The sequence below is a fragment of the Rana temporaria genome, chromosome 9 (genome assembly GCF_905171775.1).
Source record: "Rana temporaria chromosome 9, aRanTem1.1, whole genome shotgun sequence".
In the NCBI taxonomy this organism is placed as follows: domain Eukaryota; kingdom Metazoa; phylum Chordata; class Amphibia; order Anura; family Ranidae; genus Rana; species Rana temporaria.
In genome coordinates this window covers 88,043,439-88,065,945 of record NC_053497.1, presented here as the reverse complement: position 1 = coordinate 88,065,945, position 22,507 = coordinate 88,043,439, and the positions used below count along the sequence as shown (strand labels likewise).

General features: G+C 39.9%; 1 protein-coding gene across 1 annotated transcript in view; it reads left to right on the top strand.

Moving 5' to 3' along the window:
* The window catches only part of SERTM2 (serine rich and transmembrane domain containing 2), a 76,654-nt gene extending 54,433 nt beyond the window's left edge, over positions 1-22,221 (top strand). The window contains exons 2-3 of the mRNA XM_040323871.1: positions 3,544-3,703; positions 19,865-22,221. Of these exons, the coding sequence (XP_040179805.1) occupies positions 20,282-20,563 (282 nt within the window). The 5' untranslated portion in view covers positions 3,544-3,703; positions 19,865-20,281 and the 3' untranslated portion in view covers positions 20,564-22,221. The remainder of the gene's footprint in view (positions 1-3,543; positions 3,704-19,864) is intronic.
* The last annotated feature ends 286 nt before the right edge of the window (positions 22,222-22,507 follow it).

The following is a 22,507-nucleotide window of genomic DNA, read 5'->3' as shown; positions in this document are numbered from 1 at the left end:
AAAATGAAAAAAAAAATTGAGCTATTTATTATAGCAACAAGTAAAACATTTATTTATTTTTTGTTCAAAATTGTCGCTCTATTTTTGTTTATAGCGCAAAAAATAAAAACCGCAGAGGTGATCAAATACCACCAAAAGAAAGCTCTATTTGTGGGGAAAAAAGGACGTCAATTTTGTTTGGGAGCCACGTTGCACGACCGCACAATTGTCAGTTAAAGCGACGCAGTGCCGAATAGTAAAAAGTCCTCTGGGCAGGAAGGGGGTTTAAGTGCCCAGTAAGGAAGTGGTTAAAAAAAGGTTACACTGAAACAATCTATACAGCAGCAATGGCTAGTTTGTTGACTTTAGACAAGCTTTGCCATAGAATGTTATTAGCATCTTGAATCATGATGACAGAATTAACATTTCCACTTTAGAATGAGAAATCTATATAAAAATTGCCTGTAGAGAGCAGACCTCATGTGATAAATATAAAAAAATCTTGTTTAATTCCTACACATGAAACTCTTTTGACGCGGCTGACACCTACACACATAGACAGCTTGTGCCTATGGTTATATTGTATTCTTAATTTTAAAATAAAAAATGTTGCTTTGTTGCTCATCTTTGGAGTTCCAGCTTCATAAGCAGTCAATAGCTTAGACAAAAAGCTTCAAAGAGCTCTTAGCTTTTGATGAGATTCTCTCTGTATTGCCTGTAAACTCTGCCCTCTAATCACACACATCCAGTCCCTGAATCCAAGCTGCAACGTGCTCAGAGTCATTGATTTACTCACAATACCCCAGTGACTCCTGAAGTTATTCTGTGAAGAATATTAAATGAGAGCATGGAACAAACACAGCCTCTCAGATCACCGAGAAAACCAGCAACAAAACATACACCAGGAGCATGATATACACTTAGAGGAAAGGATTGCCTACTGTAAAATGGAATAATGCATTTTCATTTTCCAAATCTTTTTTATGAGGACAGGGGGATCTAGAACAGGATACAAAATAATCTGAATTTAACAGTAAGCAAACTATATACCAAGCCATAATATCACAGATCAATGCGTGTATCTTTGACTTAGTCACTGTTAAGCCTCATACACAAGATCTGATTTTCTGCGGACAAAGTGTAGGACTTTTGTCCGAAGGCCGTTGGCCAGGAACTTGTTTTGCATACAAACGACACATAATTGTCGGCCAACAAACACGAAACAACATGTTTTTTCAGCTCTTTAGAGCCACCCTTTGGGTAACTTCTGCTGATGTTGTGTTATGGTGAGCATTGCTTCTGAGCATGCGTGTTTGTACTTTGGACTTTTACCAAAGGCCTTGTGTACTCACGATCGGATAATCCGACAACACACATTTGTTGGCGGACAATTTTAAAGCATGCTATCCCACATTTGTCTGTGGAAAATCCGACAACAATTGTTTCGATGGAGCATACAAATGTTTGAATTTTCCGTCAATGGCCTGGCATCACACAATTCCTGTTGGATAATTTGATTGTGTGTACAAGGCTTTAGTCTTTGGAGCAGAGCCTCCTGATGCACGTAAGGAACGTTTGAAGTCAAATGGTTAAATACTATTAGGGAAGGTTAAGGTTGGAGATTAAGAGTGAGGATTAAGGTTATGTCTAGGGTAAACTGGAAGGATAGAGTGAGAAACCCCATGGGAAATGAACTTTATTCTTATTTTACAGCCCAGTGTTTTTGTCTGTAATATACTGTTAGGATCCATTAGCTTCCCAGCCTCCACTGTATTATTTAAGATGTTGTCAATTCTCAATGCCAAAACATGATCTAAATAAAAGTTCAACATTGACCCTAACTTCAAACCTATCCCTAACTGTAACTCCATCCTAACATTAAAGACAAAACATTTTTTTTGGATAGAGTGTTGAAGGGTTTTAAGGGATTCTAATCAATGGGGCACAGATGGCAACAAAAACAAAACAACAGGGGTTGGCTTTAAAGGGTAATTCCACTTTCATAGAAAAAAAATAGCAGATAAAAAAATGAGATATATATATATATATATATATATATATATATATATATATATATATATATATATATATATATACACAGTATATATATATATATATATATATATATACAGTATATATATATATATATATATATATATATATATATATATCATATACAATTGTGTCACAAGTCATATTGAAATTGAATGTTATTAAAAATGACCTTTCCTTTTCAATCTGCAGCTCTATAATTTTCTGTAAAGTGTAATGCAATATGGCTACCTGGAGGTGTTTCTGTGCAGAATGCGTACAGAACGCTCCCCACAGAAACATCACCTCCTTCTTGTGTGATTGGCTCTCTGATTTCCCCAGAAGTCTGCACCAGAACACAAGTCAGATTTCAGGCATCATCTGCAACAAAAATTACATTTTAGTCAAGATACTCCCAATAGGAACATGTCTAAAGGGATGCAGACCCTGTAACTTTGCTCATTAGAACCCTGATTCTGCTGCAGCTGGTTGATTATTATGAAACTACTCCCATTAGACTCACTTAGCTTGGGGCACAGAGGAACAAACAGTGATTTCTTCAGAATAACAAAAGTTAGGAATCTTTAAAAGGTTAAAATCCTTGCATTGTACATAGATCATCCAGAGGGGGAATGTTTTTTTCTGAACAAAAGTAGAGTAACCATTCCCTACTATATCCAAAATTAAAAAAACTTTGGATTTTAAATTAACTTTAATAGTACCCTAATATTAAACCTGAGAGAGTAATGTCACCAGCACACTAAGATCTCCAAAATGGGTCCAAAACTTTAATCAGCGATCACATGGTTACAGCAGAAAGCAACATTTCGGAGCGACGCAAGACCCCTTCATCAGGCATGTGACCTCCAAAACCTTAACCATCTAGCACTTGACCCTAACCCAAAGTTAATGCCGCATACACACGACCGTTTTTCATGTCATGGAAAAAACTAAGTTTTTCTCAACGTGATTCCTCTCAAGCCTGCCTTGCATACACACGATCGTGATAAAAAATGCTTGAGCAAAGCACGGTGATGTACAACACATACGATGGCACTATAAGGTGTAAGTTTCAATCGAATGGTGCCACCCTTTGGGATGATTATGCAAATTTCCCTTCTCACAACTTGCTTCTGAGCATGCAAGTTTTTTTCCCCATCATTAAAGCCTACACACAACCGTTTTTCACGACGAGAAAAATGACAACATGAAAAACGATGAGAAAAAATAGAGCAGGTTCTAAATTTTTAATGCCCATTTTTCTCGTCAAGAAAAATGCTCTGGAGCCTACACACGATCTTTTTTAATGACCAATTTAAAAAATTGCACTTTTCTCGTCATGAAAAATGGTCGTTTGTACCTCACCCTTAAAAGTATTAACTTATTGAGCACCAGAAATATAAGTGCCAATACCACCAAAGCATGACATCAAGGATAATATGTCTGCCTTTTTTTACAACACCTTATTTTTCAAGCAATTGTGTACCTGCACCACTTTAAAGAAGCCTGCTTATTTATTTATTTTCCCAACAGCATACTGCCATCTTCAAACAACCACCCCAGCAAGCTTGGTACAGCTTAAGCTTGGAAAGACAGAGAATTCAGCAGTGCTGCCTACACCACGCAACACCATCAACTTCATGTTCAGCCGTTCTAATGTAGGAAGTGATGTCTGACAATCAAGCTAACCTTGGTAATTTACATACAATTCTAAAATAACCAACTCTCCTTGGCTTCAGAATTATTTGTTATACTTAAGTTCTAAAACAAAGGGACAAAAAGTTAATAGAGGCTATAATGTTTTTTTTGGTGAATTTAATTATAATTTTATAATTTTCTCATTTATAAATAGTTATTATCCTTTTTTTTGTTTATATAAAACATTTTACAAATGAACATTTTATGTGACCCATACCTTTCTTTGTGCTATCCTATCTAACAGTACCTGTACTCAGAGGCTGTTTTAAACTCTTCATGCTACCTCTCTCGTATCATATTTATTGAGCAAACTAGATCACATCTGTGAAACTTTGCCTTTTAAAATCTGATCTCAAATGGTTTTGTATGGAAAAGGAAATCACATCATCCATCCTTTCCATTTGTCTGAAATTATTATTTTTTGCTATTGACCCTACATTTGTTCAGTGACTAATTTGTACAATTATAAAAGATTCCTCTTTTATCATTAATGGTAGTTTGGGAGCATTGACATTATACTATATTGAAACCTGGTCAAACACTTCGAAAAAATTGAGTGATGTATGCAAGCCCTATGAGGTGCATTTTTAGCTTTACCTAGGAGAAATTATAATCTGCCCCCTTGTTGCACTTGCTATATTTGTGCAGAATCTTTAAGAAAACCATACAGATAGACGGATGGGAGCTGCTGTTGCTGTTTTCCATCTGAAATCCTCTTAACACTTTTTAAATCACTGATACTAAACAAGTATGTAGATCAGCAGTAGTGGCTTCAAAGTCCATAAGTGTTGTGGGACAGAGCTGTTGAAAGTACTAAAGCCAGAGAGAGCCAGATAGCTTGCACTTTTGGAAGAAAGTCCCAAAGGCAACCACATTGTTTTTCTAATGAAGATGGTCTTTTAATGCCAACCTAGAGTCCTTTTATTGATCAACTTCAGATAATAAATTAATTGACCATTGGTCTAATCAATAGATGAGAACACTATAATGACAATGATATGTATTACAGAATTCAAGAACCCAGAGGTGTAGTTTAATCTAATATTAATCATTTGGTGTCCTGTTAAAATTATATTGAATGCACTTTCAAATTCTTCATGATCTAGTTTCGAAGCATTGATATGAGGAAACCTTATAATTAGAGTTGTGCTGGACACCCATGGCTCCATTTGCATCAGAACTCCCGAACATGTAAAAAGTTCATACCCGAGCTACAAACTCTATGAAAGTCTATGGGACCCGAAATTGAAAAATCAAAAGCCCCAATTTTGAAGGCTTATATGCAAGTTATCGGCCATCAAAAGGGTATGGGGACCCAGGTATTGCCCTTGGGCACATGTATCAATGTAAACATTTTTCTTTTATATATACCGTATTTATTCGAGTATAACGCGCACCCGTGTATAACGCGCACCCCTAATTTTCAATTAAAAATCGGTATGAAATCATTGTAATTGCCAAAAATCATTTATGTCCAGCCATGCCCCCTGTATGTCCAGCCATGCCCCCTGTATGTCCAGCCATGCCCCCTGTATGTCCAGCCATGCCCCCTGTATGTCCAGCCATGCCCCTTGTATGTCCAGCCATGCCCCTTGTATGTCCAGCCATGCCCCTTGTATGTCCAGCCATGCCCCTTGTATGTCCAGCCATGCCCCTTGTATGTCCAGCCATGCCCCCTGTATGTCCAGCCATGCCCCCTGTATGTCCAGCCATGCCCCCTGTATGTCCAGCCATGCCCCCTGTATGTCCAGCCATGCCCCTTGTATGTCCAGCCATGTGCCCTTACCTTTAAAAAGGAGTTCTCTAAGCTAAAACGTTTAACCCCCGCTGTGCCCGGGCTGTAAAACTATACAAAATAAACTTTCACTTACCTGCCTACGATCCCTCGTTGTTCCGATATCGCCGTCCCGTTCTCCGGTCCCGGTCTCTTCCACTTCCTGGGGGTCGGTGACTCACAGTGCGCTCAGCCTATCAGCGGCCGCGACGGGACATTGCTGCGGCCGCTGATAGGCTGAGCGTGCGACGCGCGGGAACATTACAGACAGCGTTCGTTTGAACAGCTGTTTTCCCTGCCACGCATAGACACTCCCCCTTGCTCGCGATTGGACAGATCCGTCCAAGGGGGAGTGTCTACGCACGGCAGGGAAAACAGCTATTCAAACGAAAGCTGTCTAATGTTCCCCCGCGCCGCGTGATTAACGTTGTAGCGGCGTTGGTGGCTTCGGTGGCGGCGGCGGTAGCAGCGGCGTGTGCGGCGGCGGTAGCAGCGGCGGTAGCGGCGGGGGGGACAAAGTCCTCGAGTATAACGCGCACCCAAACTTTGATCTTTTTTTTGGGTATAAAATTTTGCGCGTTATACTCGAATAAATACGGTAATTTTTACAGGAGTAGTGATTTTAATGTTGCTGTGAAAGTGAAAAAATAAAAAGGAAAAATTCCTTTAAATATAATGCCAGGGGAAGTCCCATTAGTCTGCCTGTAAAGCCATGCATCTGTACAGTGTATAGAACCTGCTGCAGCAAAACTAAAATATATAAAGAAAACAAAAATTACATTTAAATTGCCAAAAATACAATGGCATTGCCAGCAATAGAACAATGTTAAAATAATGTTGTGGGGGCCCCTCCAATCCATAACAGGCCCTTTGGGTCTGGTATGTATTTTAAGGGGAACCCCATGCCAAAATGTAAAAAGTATATGCCCCCCCCCCCAAATCCATACCAGACCCTTATCCTAGCATGCAGCCCAGCAGGACAGGAAAGGGAGGGCGAGTAAGTGCCCCCCTCCTGAACCATACCAGGCCTCATGCCCTCAATATGGGGGGGTTGCTTTTGGGTGGGGGGCTCTGCCCCAAAGCACCTTGTCCCCATGTTGATGGGGAAAAGGGCCTTTTCCCGACAACCCTGGGCTGTGGTTGTGGGGTTCTGCGCACAGGGGGCTGATCGGAATCTGGAAGCACCTTTAACAAGGGGGCCTCCAGATCCCAGTCCTCTCCATTATGTGAATGAGTATGGGGTACATTGTACCCCTACCTATTCAACAAAATTCACCTATTCACAGTTTATGACAATTCCTTAATTTAAAAAAAAAACAATGTCCCCAGATCCATCGCCAATCATGAAGCCCGCTGCTGCCGCCAGGCTTGAAAAAAAAAAAAAAGATCCGCCCGCAACACAGGCTATCTGACGAACACCCGAATTATCAGGTCGTTTAACCGTTTCTTCGGCCCACCGGATGACCACAATGCACTGCGCCGCCACACAGTGCATTAGAATCCCTGATTGGCTGAAGCAATAAAATATTTGCCCAATCAGGGCACAGAGCACTGTCAGGGCCATGATTGGACACTGTCATGATGTCTCTATCCAATCATGTCTCATTCTGTTCTTTCAATAGCTGACAATTTTAGTGTTAATTTGGTGTGGAGAGAGAGAGAACAGTGCTCTGTTCAGTGCTACTAGACAGTGTAGTGTGCTATTCTGATTCTATTGTCAGTGTAGCATATCAGTTTAGTGTGAATCTAGGAATCGTTCAGTCAGTGTGAGTGTAGTGACGACCATTCAACTTTACATTAGTGTTAATCTAGTGATAGTTCAGTCAGTGTGAATGTAGTGAGTGACCATTCCTTTTTACTTTGGTGTCACTTTAGTGTGAATCTAGTGGTAGTTCAGTCAGTGTAAGTGTAGTGACCGTTTAACACAGTATATTTCAGTGCTTTTCTGTAAGTTAAACGCTGCGTTACGTGCCATTTAACGCAGCATATTTCTGTGTGTTAGTGCACGTTTAACACAGTATATTTCAGTGCGCTATTGCAAGTTTAACACTGTATATTTCAGTGCGTTACCTTCCGTTTAACGGAGTATATGTCAGTGCATTACTGCAAGTTTAACGTTGTATAATTCAGTGTGTTACATGCCATTTAATGTGGTATATTTATGTGTTTTAGTGCACGTTTAAAGCAGAATATTGCAGTGCATCAGTGCAGTTTTACTGCAGTATATTATAGTGTATCAGTGGAGTGTCTGTGTAATGAGTACTCAAGTTAAAGTGCACCAAACACAACTTTCCATTGATTACAGTGCATCCACATACAAATTTCCACATCTTTATTACATTTTCTAAATAAGCACCCCTATCATGTCTGAGAGGACAACAAGAAGAGGCAGATGTTCCCATAGCACTTTTAGGGGGCCAGCTAAGGTGGGCGTGGTCAGTCCTCAGGCAGGGCATAATTTCCTTTGCTTAGTGATGTTGCCCGTTCCACAGCATGCAGAGGAGGTGGGGGACTGGGTTACTAAACCATCCTCATTCTCTGGCACTCAAGCAGACTAGTGTGCAGTCCACTGCAGCTCCCAGAGTGGCTAAACCTGCCTCCTTGTCCACAGCTATTTAATCGATGCACAGCCATTACATGATTCAAATGTTGGTTTTAAGGCTGGGGAAGGCAGGAACATGAGCCTACAGAGAGGGGAGAACACTGCTACACAAATTGGCAGTCATGTTCCCCCCGCCACAGCATATTGCCAAGTTGTCTCCAGTGGTAATGAGGATGGAGGAGATGGTGATAATGATGTCACTGACGTGACTTGGGTGCCGGATATAGCAGATGAGGAAAGTGGCCCCAATGAGACAGCCATCATGGAGGAATAGAGAGCAGCCATCCTATTCCATCACATTGTGGAGCTGTTATCTCCCGGCCCACTTCCCACAGCTCAGCTGTCTGGGCCTTTTTTTAGCACATGTGCAGCCGATTGCACTGTTGCAATTTGCAATTTGCAAACTTTGTCTCAAGCACATCAAGCGTGGCAAAAACACCAGACATTTGGGTACCACATGCTTGACAAGGCATTTAACCTCCCACCACTCAGTCCGTTGGCAAGAGCACCAGAAAGCACACAAAAAATTCTGTTACTCCTTACTCACGTCAGTCTTCCCCCTCTATACCTCATGACCTCTCAGCAGCCTCCACTGACAGGGATGATGATATAGCACAGGATGTCCCAGGTCCCAGATCTGCCAGTAGCACACCTCCAGCTGTAGACTAGCCGTCTCTGCCCCATCTGCTGCAGCAAAAACAAAAAACAGTCACCACCACCCTCATACCCAGTGTCTAAATGCAAGCTTTTTAAAGCTGCTGGATCTACAAATTCTGTCTTTTCATCTGGTGGATTCTGCCTCCTTCCGTGAATTTACAGAATGTGATGTACCACAATGGCAGGTTCCCAGTCACTATTTCTTTTCATATAAGTCCATTACAGCTCTGTACCATCACATTAAAGGCAATGTTGTGGCATCGTTGGGCAAGGCAATTAGCCGCAAAGTCCACATTTCTTTCGACACGTGGTCCGGCAATCATGGTCAGGGATGATATATTTTGTTCACAGCACACTGGTTGCAACTCGGAAGGATGGAGGACAGGGCTAAGTGCTGCAGCTTGTTGTGCCCCCACGTCTCCATACAGCTAGTGGTGATGGTGCAAGATTTGCTCTACCCCCTCCTCCTCCTCCATGCCCTCCTCTGCTGAATTGTCCTATGAACCACAAGTACCCCCTGTCCTTGTGGCCACCAGGTGGAACTCGAGATTGGCAATGCTGAAGTGGCTACACATGCAGCAGAGGGCTGTCAACAAATACCTGTGTGAGTATGACACAAGGACAGATTCAGGCTTTCTCAGCTTTTTTCCCCACGCCAATGGCTGCTCATAGGATGCAAGAACTGTACTGTCAACATTTGAGACGGACACAAGGATGGTGAGCCATGACAATGCATGAATCAGTGACACAATCCCTGTTGTGTTCCTGCTGGAGCAGACTCTACATGACATTATGAACAGGGCACTCGAGGCAGAGCAGCAGGAGGAAGAGGACTCCTTTCCTCTCAAGTCCCACTTTATGCAGACAGCATTGTTCCTACGCCACAGAACACAAAGGAGGAGAGGGAGGAGGAGGAGGATTTTGGCAGTTTCAGAGGCATTGAAGCACAAAAAGACATATGTCAAACAGTAAGAGATGGTTTTTCATCCCCAGAACCCTTGGAAGTAATATGTGGCTGGGAGTAGGCAGTTCCAGATACTATAATCCTCAGTGACACAGAGGAGTCTGCTTCTCAGGCCTCCGCATATTTGCGGTGCACAGCCTCCCTCATGCTTCAAAGCTGCGAAAGGACCCAGAAAAACTATTGGTTGGCAAACCTCCTTGACCACCGTTACAAGGGGAAAGTCTCAGAACTCATCCCGTCCCCACAGAGTGCAGAAGATGAAAGCTTTTGAAGACACCTTAAAGAGGGGCTTATCTAATGCTTTTCCCGACTCTGGTAGGTTACAGTGTCGTAGAAAACAATGTTTTGAGGCTTTTGTTGGTCAAGAGAGGAGCGGTGGAGAAGGCGACCGCCTAAGTAATGCATTTTGCAATTTTTTTAGTCCTTTCCGTCCAGGGCTGTCAGCTTCCACATCCAGCGTGGATGATTATCTAGGGGCGAAAACAGAGATGGAGAGCTTTCCAGTCGACGATTTACTGTGTTACTGGGTCATGGAGAATAGAACTTGCCCAGTATGCAATTATGCTGCTGGGCTGCTTTCCGAATTGGCATTCAGTGCTGCTGAAGGTTTTGTTACTTATAATAGAACATGTCTGTCCACAGACTCCGTAGTCCGTCTGACATTTATCAAAGTGAATCAGAAAGTGAATCAGTCCTAGATTACCAGCAGCTGAAGCCCCTGATGCCAAAGTCACTGATTAATGGGCACAATTAACACCCAAAGGCCATTTTTCCACACTTGTTTGATGGGTGCATATCATTACATTTTTGACAGCAAGGCCAATGCTTGCTTTTATCAAGAGTAACTCTGTAGCACCCTCTACCTTAGATAGTTTTTGTGTAAGCTGCCAGCACAAGTAAATTTAAGCAGGTATATGCTGTGAGCTAGGCCTGTTAGTTTTGATCTGGGGGCAGGGGAGTGGTTTAGTAAAGCAGTAGATGACTGACATGTACTTCAGCTCTTGGGCGCCTCCTCTGTTTCCAGAGAGAATGTTCTGGAAAAGGGGCAGGGCAGAGAGCTGGAGTAACACGGGGTGCATGTGAGGAGTTCTGACCAATCCCTAACTGGGATTGGCAGGGGGCAGGCCTCCTACATATACCCATGGTCAGCCTGCTGGGGGAGCAGTTGTCGGCTGAGTGAACTGGATGATGGAGTGTTGGACTGTTGTGCCTGAGGGAACCTCTTTTCTGGGGGGGGGGTGTACCTCAGACAGGGAGCTCAGGAGCTGGGAGGGAGCCTCTCCTTAAACGGTCATGGAGAGGTGTGCTGGAACAGGAGCTGGAGGAGACAGTTGGTCCGCACAACCGGAGTAAGTCATTCAGGAAGGATCCAGGGCAGATGTCAGTGAATGGAAAGTACAATGGAGAGATCTGGAAGAGACATGCCAGGGGAGCTGGATGTAGTGCCAGAGGGAGAGACTGTGGGAGTTTTGTGTCAAATCGAAGCAGCCATGAGGGCAGACAGGATTTGCTATTCGGACTTGCTGGGATCAGTAGTCCATCATCTTTTATTCTTATCAAGTAAATCGGTTGCTACCATAAATGGGTACTGCAGGCACCGGCCCACAAAAGGTCATCAAGAAATTACACTGGGACTTATTCAGAGTGAGGCCTAGTCATGTTCTTATGGTGTAACAGGATTGTTAAGACTTCAACAGTAAAGTAGTGTGCTGGAGGAAGAAGTGAATAAGTGTTCTGAGGTAACATTCTGTCGAAGTGTTTCTGAGGTAAAAGACTGTCAAGTTTAGGATCAGCCATTTTATTGTACTAAGAAGTGTGACGCAGTTACTTTATTCTACAAAGTACTAATTTATCCTATGGTCATCCCATGTCGCTTTCCCCAACCAAGTTCAATCCCCTTATAAAAACAACAAAAACAAGCAAAAGACCGTTCATTGACTGAAAAGTATGTCTAATGAAGGTCTGGGAGCAGGGTGAAATGAGTGGATGTTGTAACACGTAGTAACCCATCGCTACACTTCTATAGGGTTACAGTGTGAAGGCGCCACCGACACTCAAAGACCAATTTTTCCACACCTGTTTGACAATTGCATATCATTTCAAATTTGAACAGCAAGGCTAATTCTTGCTTTTATCAAGAGTACCTCAATAGGTTTTTGGTGGGAAAGCACCACTGACACCCAAAGACCAATTTTTCTACACCTGTTTGACAATTACATATCATTTAAACTTTTGACAGCAAGGCCAAATCTTGCTTTCATGAAGAGTACCTCTATAGGTTTACGTTGTGAAGGTGCCACTGACACCCAAAGAACAATTTTTCCACACTTGTTACTTCTATCCAAAGTCTGTGGAAGAGACACCAGAATTTATTCAAAAAATCTCTAATCTTGTTCCCAGTGTACATTATGGTCTCGACAAGCTTACAAAATAAAGAAAGCTTGCATTTTTTTTGGGCTTTATAAATGCAATTATTGCTGCAGCTTCTATACACAGTACAGATGTGCCACTTTACAGGTAGACCCCCGTGCACTATATTGAAAGGAATTTTTGAGTTTTATGATTTCACTTTAAGCATCAATAAATCACTGCTTATTTAAAAATTACATTTTTTACAAAAAAAAATCATTGATACATGTCCCCCAGGACAGCACCCGGACCCCCCATAACCATTGTATGCCCAGTTACTTGCATATAAGCCTTCACAATGGGAACTTTTGATTTTTCAAGTTGGGGTCCCATAGACTTCAATGGGGTTTGTTGCTCAGTTTCAAACTTCCATGATGTTAGAAGGTTCTGGTGCGAACCGAACAGGGGGTCATTCCGTCCATCCCTATCCAGGAAATCAGTCAGTCATTCTAATCCGCACCTCCTCAGGAGGTCTTATCTGATGCTCCTCTACATCACATTAGGAGGCCTATGAAAGAACATCCTGTTAGGATATGAATTCCAATGTATGACTCCTTATTTTGAACACCCTGCTGGGTAAACTTGCTGTACTGGCATTCCAAGATGACAATTTCCAACATAGGCCAAATGGCTGTACCAACCAGGCAGTAAAACTCCAGACATATTATATTAAACCATGTTGCCTTCCAACACATGCCATTTTCTTGATTACTACAGTTCAGATTTTAAAAACAAAACCTCAGTTCAACATATCTGCAATTAACTTAAGACTCATTCGCACGCCCACAGAGGGCCATACAATGTCATATTTCTGCACCCAGGTGTAAGAGGTGTTTGCATACAGCTGCAGCCAGCAGCCTGCACAAATCAATGATGATTTGTGACAGATGCCATGGCTTTATGCATATAACTGTACATCCAAGCATTTACATGTGTCCAGGCAAAGATGAGCAGCCCTCGACACAGTTTGCATCCAGGGCCACTCCTCCATTGCTTACATGCATAAAGCTTCAACGAATGTCAGCCTATTATTGATTTGTACAGACTGCTGGCCACGGCTATATGCAAACACCTGGGACTCCCAGAAAGAAATTAACTCCTTCTCCTTCTGTGTTTTTGAAAATGAGATCTTAGATAGTTTTACAGCCCTTCCTGGAAAAAGGGAAAATGTATTTTTTAATCAAACTACAAGGAGGTGACCTTGTGTGATACAAGAGACTCAATACTGATCAAGATGCCAAAAAGGGTTTCACTTTGGCGCCATGAATGTTTTTATGCACAGTAATTACATCCTCCTTTGCACATCTTTTCTCTTAACAACAACTGAGCAGTTTCTACTTTGTCTATGAATTCATTTAGTTGACCTTCTCTTTATGTTCTCCAGTTTCAGATGATTGCATCATGTTTGTTGAATAATGTACAAAACATTACTGCAGTAATACAATGTGTTATACAGACCCATTTTATTCCTTCTTAGGTGTATGCCCTTTTAAAGACAATGTCCAGCTCAAACATCTTATTGTGGCATATTACTGCATTGTTTTATATTTTATCTCCAAGGCTACACTTATCAGCATTACATTCAGGATGTGCTTGTCATCACTATAGGATATAAAGCTGGCCATACACAGAAAAAATTTGATTGGCCTGCTGTTTTTCACATAAAGTGTGAAAATCCACATGTGCGACTGTCCAGGCGTGCTCCCTGTATAGGAGGGATATGGCAGATAGAAGAGGGGTAGGGATGTGCCTGTGTGTCAAGAGTGATTTGATGTTGAATATGAGGGATGACATTGCTAATGGGGCTAGTGATGAGGTGGAGTCTTTGTGGCTTGAGCTTCAAAGGGTCGAAAAAAAACAGTAAATTAATTGTGGGTGTATGCTATAGGCCCCATAACAATAAGACGGAGGAAGAGTTGGGATAGTGGGAAGGCAGGGCAATGCTATATTCATGGGGGACTTCAACTATCCTGATATTGATTTGGCAGATGGAACTGCTCATTCTTACTAAGGGTTGTCATTTCTTGAATGTAATTCAGAACAAGTTCATGAGTCAAAAATAGTGGAAAGCCCAACTATAATAATGCTCTGCTGGACCTGGACTAGCTGATTGCAGATGTGGAAGTAAGGGGTAACTTAGATAACAGGGATCGCAGAGTAATTCAGTTTGCCATAAACTATAGGAAAAGGAGACACGACAGTATGACAAGAAGGTTACATTTCAAGAGCCAACTTTACTAAGCAAATCTAATCGAATCTAATCAAATTCTTGAAACAAAGGACACTTTAAGGATATATTAAATGGTCACATTAGTCAATGCATTAAAATAGGCAACAAATATAAAAAAGCAAAAGTTTAACCTGGGTTGCTAAATACCAATGTAAAAGGCATATTAATGAGAAAAACTGTTCTTAGAAAATCTAAGGCTGAAGGGTGACCATCGGCATTCCAAAACTACAAATAATGCAATAAAAAAAATGCAAGAGCAAGATCAGGGCAGCTAAACTTATTTATGAGAGACACATTGTTGAGGAGAGTAAAAAAAAATCCCCCAAACTTTTCCAAATATAATAGCAAAAAGGCTAGGTCAGAACATATTAACCCCGTAAATGATGAGCAGCGGAAGTGGGTCAAGAGTTAATAACATTATATTGAATGTACCCCTGTGGCTGAAAGAGGCAAAAAAAGACTAGAAAACAAATCACCAGAACCAGATGGCTTATACCAGAGAATTCTCAAAGAATGGCCAGACCATTTTCCCTTATTTTTAAAAACAGGTTACTGACTGGAATGGTACCAGCTGATTGGTGAAAAGCAAATGTAGTACCAAAACTCACAAAAGGACCGAAGTATATACCTGGGAACTACAGACCAGTCAGCCTAGCATCAGTAGTATGTAAACTATTGAAAGGAATGAAAAGGGACCAAATCCAAAAATTTCCTTGTGACAATAGTATCATTAGTAGTGCGAATGGAGGATGGAAAAGGATTTGGGGGCCCTAGTAGATCACAGACTAAGCAATAGCATGCAATGCCAAGCAGTAGCAAGCAAGGTTTGCAGACTACTAGCATGCATCAAAAAGGGTATTTACTCAAGAGATACAGTTATAATTCTACCACTTTACAAAAGATTAGACTCATGCAGATTATATTATCTACTTCATGCACCGTACACACGATTGGTTTTCCCGTTGGAAAAAGGCAGATGAGAGCTTTTGGCTGGGAATCCCGACTGTGTTTATGCTCCATCTGACTTTTTCCAACAGGAAAACTGCCGGAAAAAAAAAAAGAAGAGCGCAGGATCTCTTCTTTCCCATCAGGAAAATCCTAGTGGGAAAACCGTTCGTCTGTATGCAGTTTCAACGCGCAAAAAAAGTGAATGCTCATAATCAAGTCGACGCATGCTCGAAAGCATTGAACTTCAATTTTCTCGGCTCGACAAGCTTGAGCAGAATTCCGTCTGGAAAACCATTGTTTTTTTTTCCGATGGGAAAACCGTTCGTGTGTAAGTGGCATAAGATTTGTTGTTTTGTTAGTTCTTTTTTTATGATCAGCTGGATGCACTTTAAGGTTCATTAAGAATATGGTTTTCTTTTTAGAGATTTTGATAATGCATAAACTGATGTATATTGAGCAACTATACTTCTATCTAAACTGATGTTCTATTATTGTTATTTAACCATGTATTTTATGAGATATGGATTTGTTGCCATTATTGTTTTATTTTGTGAAACATCAATAAATTTACCCTTTAAAAAACAAAACAAAACTTGTATCGGCGCAACCCTACTTATTCTCCCTGGAGTAGAGATCCTCTGGATCAACTGTGGGTATAGGATTGTGTATATGGGATTTGCTCTCACATGTAGTCCGTTTTCAGCTGATCTACCCATAGAGGACAGGGGGACTGACAGGTCCATCTCTGCACAGTGTCCAGAGATGGACCTGTCATCTGCCTGCTCAGCGGGGATCAATGGAGATATTTCCTGCTAAGCTAGTCCATCCAACGGATCCACCCCATGTGAAAGGGGCCTAACAAATAAACAAGTGAGATGGGAATATTTTCCTTTTTCATTTAGTTGCATAATAATTCTGCACACTAATAGTTGCTCAATAATATTCTCCTAAGAAATCCAAAACCTCACTTTTACTCTTTTAACCACTTAACCCCCGGACCATATTGCTGGAAAAAGACCAGAGTACTTTTTGCGATTCGGCACTACGTCGCTTTAACTGACAATTGCACGGTCGTGCGACGTGGCTCTCAAACAAACTTGGTGTCCTTTTTTTCCCACAAATAGAGCATTCTTTTGGTGGTATTTGATCACCTCTGCGGTTTTTAGTTTTTGCGCTATAAACAAAAATAGAGCGACAATTTTGAAAAAAATGAATATTTTTTACTTTTTGCTGTAACAAATATCCCCCAAAAATATATAAAAAAAACATTTTTTTTCCTCAGTTTAGGCCGATACATATTCTTCTACATATTTTTCGTAAAAAAAAATCGCATATAAGCGTTTATTGATTGGTTTGCGCAAAAGTTATAGCGTTTACAAAATAGGGGGTATTTTTATGGCATTTTTATTAATATTTTTTTTTTACTAGTAATGGCGGCGATCAGCGTTTTTTTTCGGTACTGCGACATTATGGCGGACACTTCGGACACTTTTGACACATTTTTGGGACCATTGGCATTTTTATAGCGATCACTGCTATAAAAATGCATTGGATTACTGCCACTGGCAGTGAAGGGGTTAACACTAGGGGGTGGGGAAGGTGTTAAGTATGTCCCTGGGTGTGTTCTTACTGTGGGGGGTGGCCTCACTAGGGGAAATCACTGATCTTCTGTTCATACGTTGTATGAACAGAGGATCAGCATTTCCCCCCTTGACAGGACCGGGAGCTGTGTGTTTACACACACAGCTCCCGGTCCCCGCTCTGTAACGAGCGATCGCGTGTGCCCCTAGTTTCCTGCGAGAGAGCCGACGTAGAGCTATGGGCTCTTGCGCAGGAGAGCCAACCTGCCGCCGTAGAATGACGGCGGCAGGTCGGCAAGTAGTTAAATATTCAGGTTTAAGGTTTATTAACATTTTGGATTGAGCGAGAGCACTGTAGTTGTTCAATAATTAAATGAATCCTCAAAAATACAACTTGCCTAATAATTGTGCAATTGTGCACACAGTGTATATGTCATAGTTTTCAGACACTTTGGGGTTGATTTACTAAAAGCAAATAGGCTGTGCACTTTGCAAAGTGCAGTTGCACCAGAGCTTAGTAAATGAGCAGAAGCTCTGCTGACTTCCATCATCCAATCATGTGCAAGGAAAAATGCTGTTTTCTTTTTATTTTCCATGCACGTAATTTTGTACTCTTTGAAACATGAAGCCTTACCCCATTTACTAAGCTCTGAAGAAACTGCACTTGCAGAGGACAGCTACACTTTGCAAAGTGCACAGTCTTGGATATTGGATATGCTTTATAAGAGAAATAAAAAAATATTGTTTGTTTTATTTAAGTAAGAAACTCAGTTGTGATCAAATACCACCAAAAGAGAGCTGGATTTGTGTGGACAAAATGATAAAAATTGCATTTGCGTACAGTGTTGCATGACTGTGCAATTACCAGTTAAAGTAGCGCAGTGCTGAATAGCAAAAAGTGGTCTGGTCCCAAAGGGGGTAAAACCTTCCGGAGGTCAAGTGGTTAAATAAACTCTTTGGTGTGTTTCTCAGCGAACACAATGTACAGGGATATTAAAAATGGAAGTGACAAACACACACAGATACACTCACGTTGAACTGGATGAACTGGTGTCTTTATTCAACTTCATCAACTATGTAACTATGTATGGAACAAGAATGCCACATGGTGAGTGGTCTCCCCTAACCATTACAATGCTGGATATTGGGGGGGAGCAGTGCTGTACAAGGATTGATAAGTTTTGCTTTATTTTCAATTTATTGTTACTGATAAAACTGAATGTAATGGAGGTGCTCAAATACATTTAGGCTATATTGGCTTGTTATCATACATAAAAAATATGTAAAAAAAACATTAGTCAGGACTGGAGCTCTTCTTTTTTTCTTCATAAAGAGATTGCATTTTTGAGAGGGGGTATATTTAGGGCAGTTTAATTAATTTAATTAAGTGTTCTTTACATGTGTGTGTATTCCTTGTTTTGCATTTGAGTGTGATTTGTGTACTGTTACTTATTTTTTTTTATTTTACATCTTCTTGCTGTCTGTTTTTATTTTTAACTCCAATACAATTGAACAAAATAGTGAAATGTCACAGAAGGATTTTTGTCCAATTTCTAAGGAATCTATTTAATTTGCTCTTCCCTAATGAGTTCTGTGTGATGGCACAATAGGTTTGTGCTTTACTAGCGTCAACGCTTGCAGTTGTGTGTATTAATAACATTTGAAACTTGCCACAGACTTTAGAGTACTGTTTGCTTAATCCTTTGGCAGAGTGACAATTATTTTTACGTTGGTGGTTACCTTAAGACTTTAAAATGTAAATCATTCACTTAAATTTGTATATGTAATAAACCAATGTTGCCTCCAAAGATAACATCAGCAAAATTGTTGTCTACAGGTCAGTAAGAAAAAACAGCTAGCATAAAATGGTTGCGTAGGGATGGATGTAGGGAGTATGGGATGAATGAGCAAAATGCAAATGTTGTTGCGTCACTGAAATGTTTGCAAAAGTTGGGAAATTTTAGCAGAATTTGCCATTCAGTAAATTGCATAGGGGTCAAAAGGGAAAGTGAAATTAAAGCTTTTGTGTGTCAAAGCACTGGAGATAGAATGTTCCAATCCAATTTGCATGACCTCTCTAATGCGGGTTAGAAGTGAATTTGAACAGGGGTCCTGTGCGTCTTTTGGTCCGTGTCAGGTCCTAATTCAGTCAAAAATTTGGGCTGAAATGGTGAACGGGGACACACCAGACCCCTGCTGTGAGCCGCATGTGCAGATATTGTGAACCCAGCCTAAAGAGGGGGAAAAAAATCTGAATATATTACTCTTATAAAGTCAGACTTTATTTAGCAACACAAAATAGAAGCTTCATTTGGGCTTTAGGTTGGATTTTGCCTCAAATGGTGATCAAAGGTTTTATAATAAAAAAACAAAAAGATGATTTATGCAGTGACAAGTCTGACATGGCTTTGATTGTAAACAAAGCCATGCAATGTCACAAAGTCTCACAGCTGGGAGCATTCTTCTAGCAGCACTTCATGACAAAATGAGTAAAATCTTTTCAAAATTTCAGCAAAGACAGAATCATATTTTTTGCATCTTAATCAAGTTTGGTAAAATTACCCTCTAAATTTAAAGTTAGGGACTAAAGTTTTGGAACTTTTGAGGGATATTTTAACAGAACAATACATACAGCATACATGTACCTATGTACAATAGAACCAAGAGAATAGACATCATTCAGCGGCTTGTTTTTTTTAGCATCCAGATTAATCTTATGGATGATTGTGGAAAGCCTTGTCGCCTAAGATGCATTATGTTTGTTTTTCAAACAGTAACATTTGCTAGAAAAAGAAATAAAAACAAGCACAAAAAGGATAAAATAGAACTAAACAATTTTGCACTGGCGCAACACGTAATACGGTACATTATTTCCTTTCATGCATGCATAGCTGAAAAACTCTTTCAGCCACATATGGGAAAGATTGAAGCAATATTTACAAAATAAATCTTTGCTGATCTTTTATTATAATATATCTTTTTCTCGTTACAGAGGTATAACAGCTGATGAAGAAAAAAGGCCCATTAGGAATGAGCTCTTCAAATGATCAAATGGCCATTTTACATTTACCAAATCAACTTTGTGATGTTTTCATCAGTGAACTTTTTTTTTTTATAATTGGTAATTAAGAAACTCAACTTTACCAACACAATGATACACAGTGCTTGCTCTAAATCACAGACAATGTTGATCTTACATTAAATTAATAATTATGGTTCATGCTGTTCTACATTTCAAAAACAAAAAACATTTGGCATACAAAAAATGTATTTGACCGACTGGAATTTGTTGACCAATTAGTTGACCGGCAGATCTAGGTCTTCTGGTTTGGTCATACACTGTTATTGCCTTGCTTATCATTATTCAAAATAAAACTTCAGGTGTAAGCACACAGTAGTGTCTCAAGCAATGACTGAAGCCTACTTCAAGTTCCGTGGAAACCGAACTATCTATGTACAGCAGTTTCCAACAGTGGCCACTGAAGCAACAGCCACAACCACAGATAAATATTCTAACCTTTACATGTATGTTGGCTTGTTCTTAGGTCTGCTTGCTGTGCTTCTGGTTCTGTTATTTACTATGCTATTGCGTATCAAGCATGTTATCTCTCCTATTACCACCACTACAGAAAGCTCAGAGATGCCACAGTTCACAGATGTAGAGATGCAAGGAAGGTCTCCAAGTGTCTGATGGATTTTACCAACCTGGATACCTTGCAGACTTTCACAGATTAACATGTGCAATTGCAAACTCTTAAAGCATGCTGATGAATCTTTAAGTAACTTACACGTTAAAAGGATCAATGAAGTCTTCTCAAGCATTTCCTTGTTGAGTAGAAGTAAAACATTCTGTTCAACTTCTAAATTCTTTTTTTCTAAAATGCTTACTTTAAGATGACATTGTATATGTTGGTTACTTTTGTATGTATTATAACTTTGGATACAGCACAAACATACAGTCAATTGATGCAACAAACTATTACTTGTCACTACTATCTATGTCGTTGGGTAATGAAAGTTGTGACTGGATTTTGAGCCTATAATTTAAAGGAATTCACTGTTTATCTAAGCTATGATTTTTAATTTGGTTTAAGTATGTTTAGGACACCAGTCGGCTTCTTTAAAAATGATGCAAAGAGCAGGGGTGTTATCCTATGGTTACATGCAAAATATGTGGTGATGCCAACTAAAGAACAATAAACGGGTATGTGACTATTTGCTGTGGTTTCTGCACTTTGCACATTGCTCTTTGCTCTAATTAATAAGTCCAAGGGTATATTAAAGTGTAAAGTTTTATGTAAAGTTTCTACAGCTGACCTTTCAGCAAATATATTATGTGCCGGTATTATATTTTTTTATGTTACATCCATGAAGACAACTTACATTGTGACTGAATGAGGGGGCCGGTATAGCCAAACATAATGGTGGACATATCTTTTGATATTTTAGACATTTTTTTTAAATTGCAGTTCAATACCACATACAGGCATCCTTTTGGCAACTGGATTAGTATTTTATAGGATACAGTTCCTCTGTTCATATGTACTTATTATTTGGCAAGAGGATGAATTTTGGTTCCTTGCACAAAATTATCCTTTTAGTATGGAGAACCGACCCTGTTGAAAAATATTGCCATTTATCGCAGAATAACTAATAATATTGCTCCTTGACAAACCATGCCTGTCATGGTTAAATATTTTTACAATGGGTGCAAGAGACATCAAGAAAAGAATATATGACGACTTAAATAAACATAAAAATAATGTTACACATTTTAGCTTCTGTATGGAAGCCAGCATGTGTCTGGACCTGAAATGTCTCAGTTTATAATGCATTACACTGGTCCTATCTACTCTACTTTATTGAGTCAGAATGCTGTTTTATTATAAGCAGCCTATTATAGCTTATTTTCTATTGAATTATTTTTTTATCTAAAGTAATGTTTACATAATGTACAAATATGGAGCAGGCCTTCCGTTTTACTGGTATATACATCTGTGATAAAAGAGTGTCAGGAGAAATGCAAAGATAGTTTTGTTTATATAATACTCTGAGTATAATACTATGAGGTTCTGTAACTACAGAAGAATTTTGAAGTGAAAGATTCATATGGATAAAACCTGTGGTTGCTTTGTTAAATTTGGCACAATTGAGAGCCCTAGGTTGCAGGTATAGCATCAGTAGCAATAAGTGACTGAAAAGTACATTTTTTTTGCCTTCTCCTCGTACACATGGTGTTGAGTCTTTTGAAGGGAACCTCAAATGAAGATTTTTGTCAATGTACATTTTATTGTATAGCATTGTTGTGCAATTCCACATTATAACAAATAAACATATGTTTATTCTGTATGACGTGTGCCAATTGATATGTCTTTTTTATGCTAATATAATATTAATTTATAGTAAGAAGGCATCTCTGTTTGGTTTTGCCTTCTCTGTGTAAGAATTCAAATTTTTGTATTGAGTATTATATGATCAGTTGACTGACGCCAAGCTCAGTCAACATTCATTTCACAAAATGAGCATTCACTTTACTAAATGAGCAGTCTCTCTTTTGATAGCAAATCAACCCATTTGTCTTTAAAGTGGATGTAAACACATTCGCACCTTTTCTAAACTACTGCCATAGTGCTGA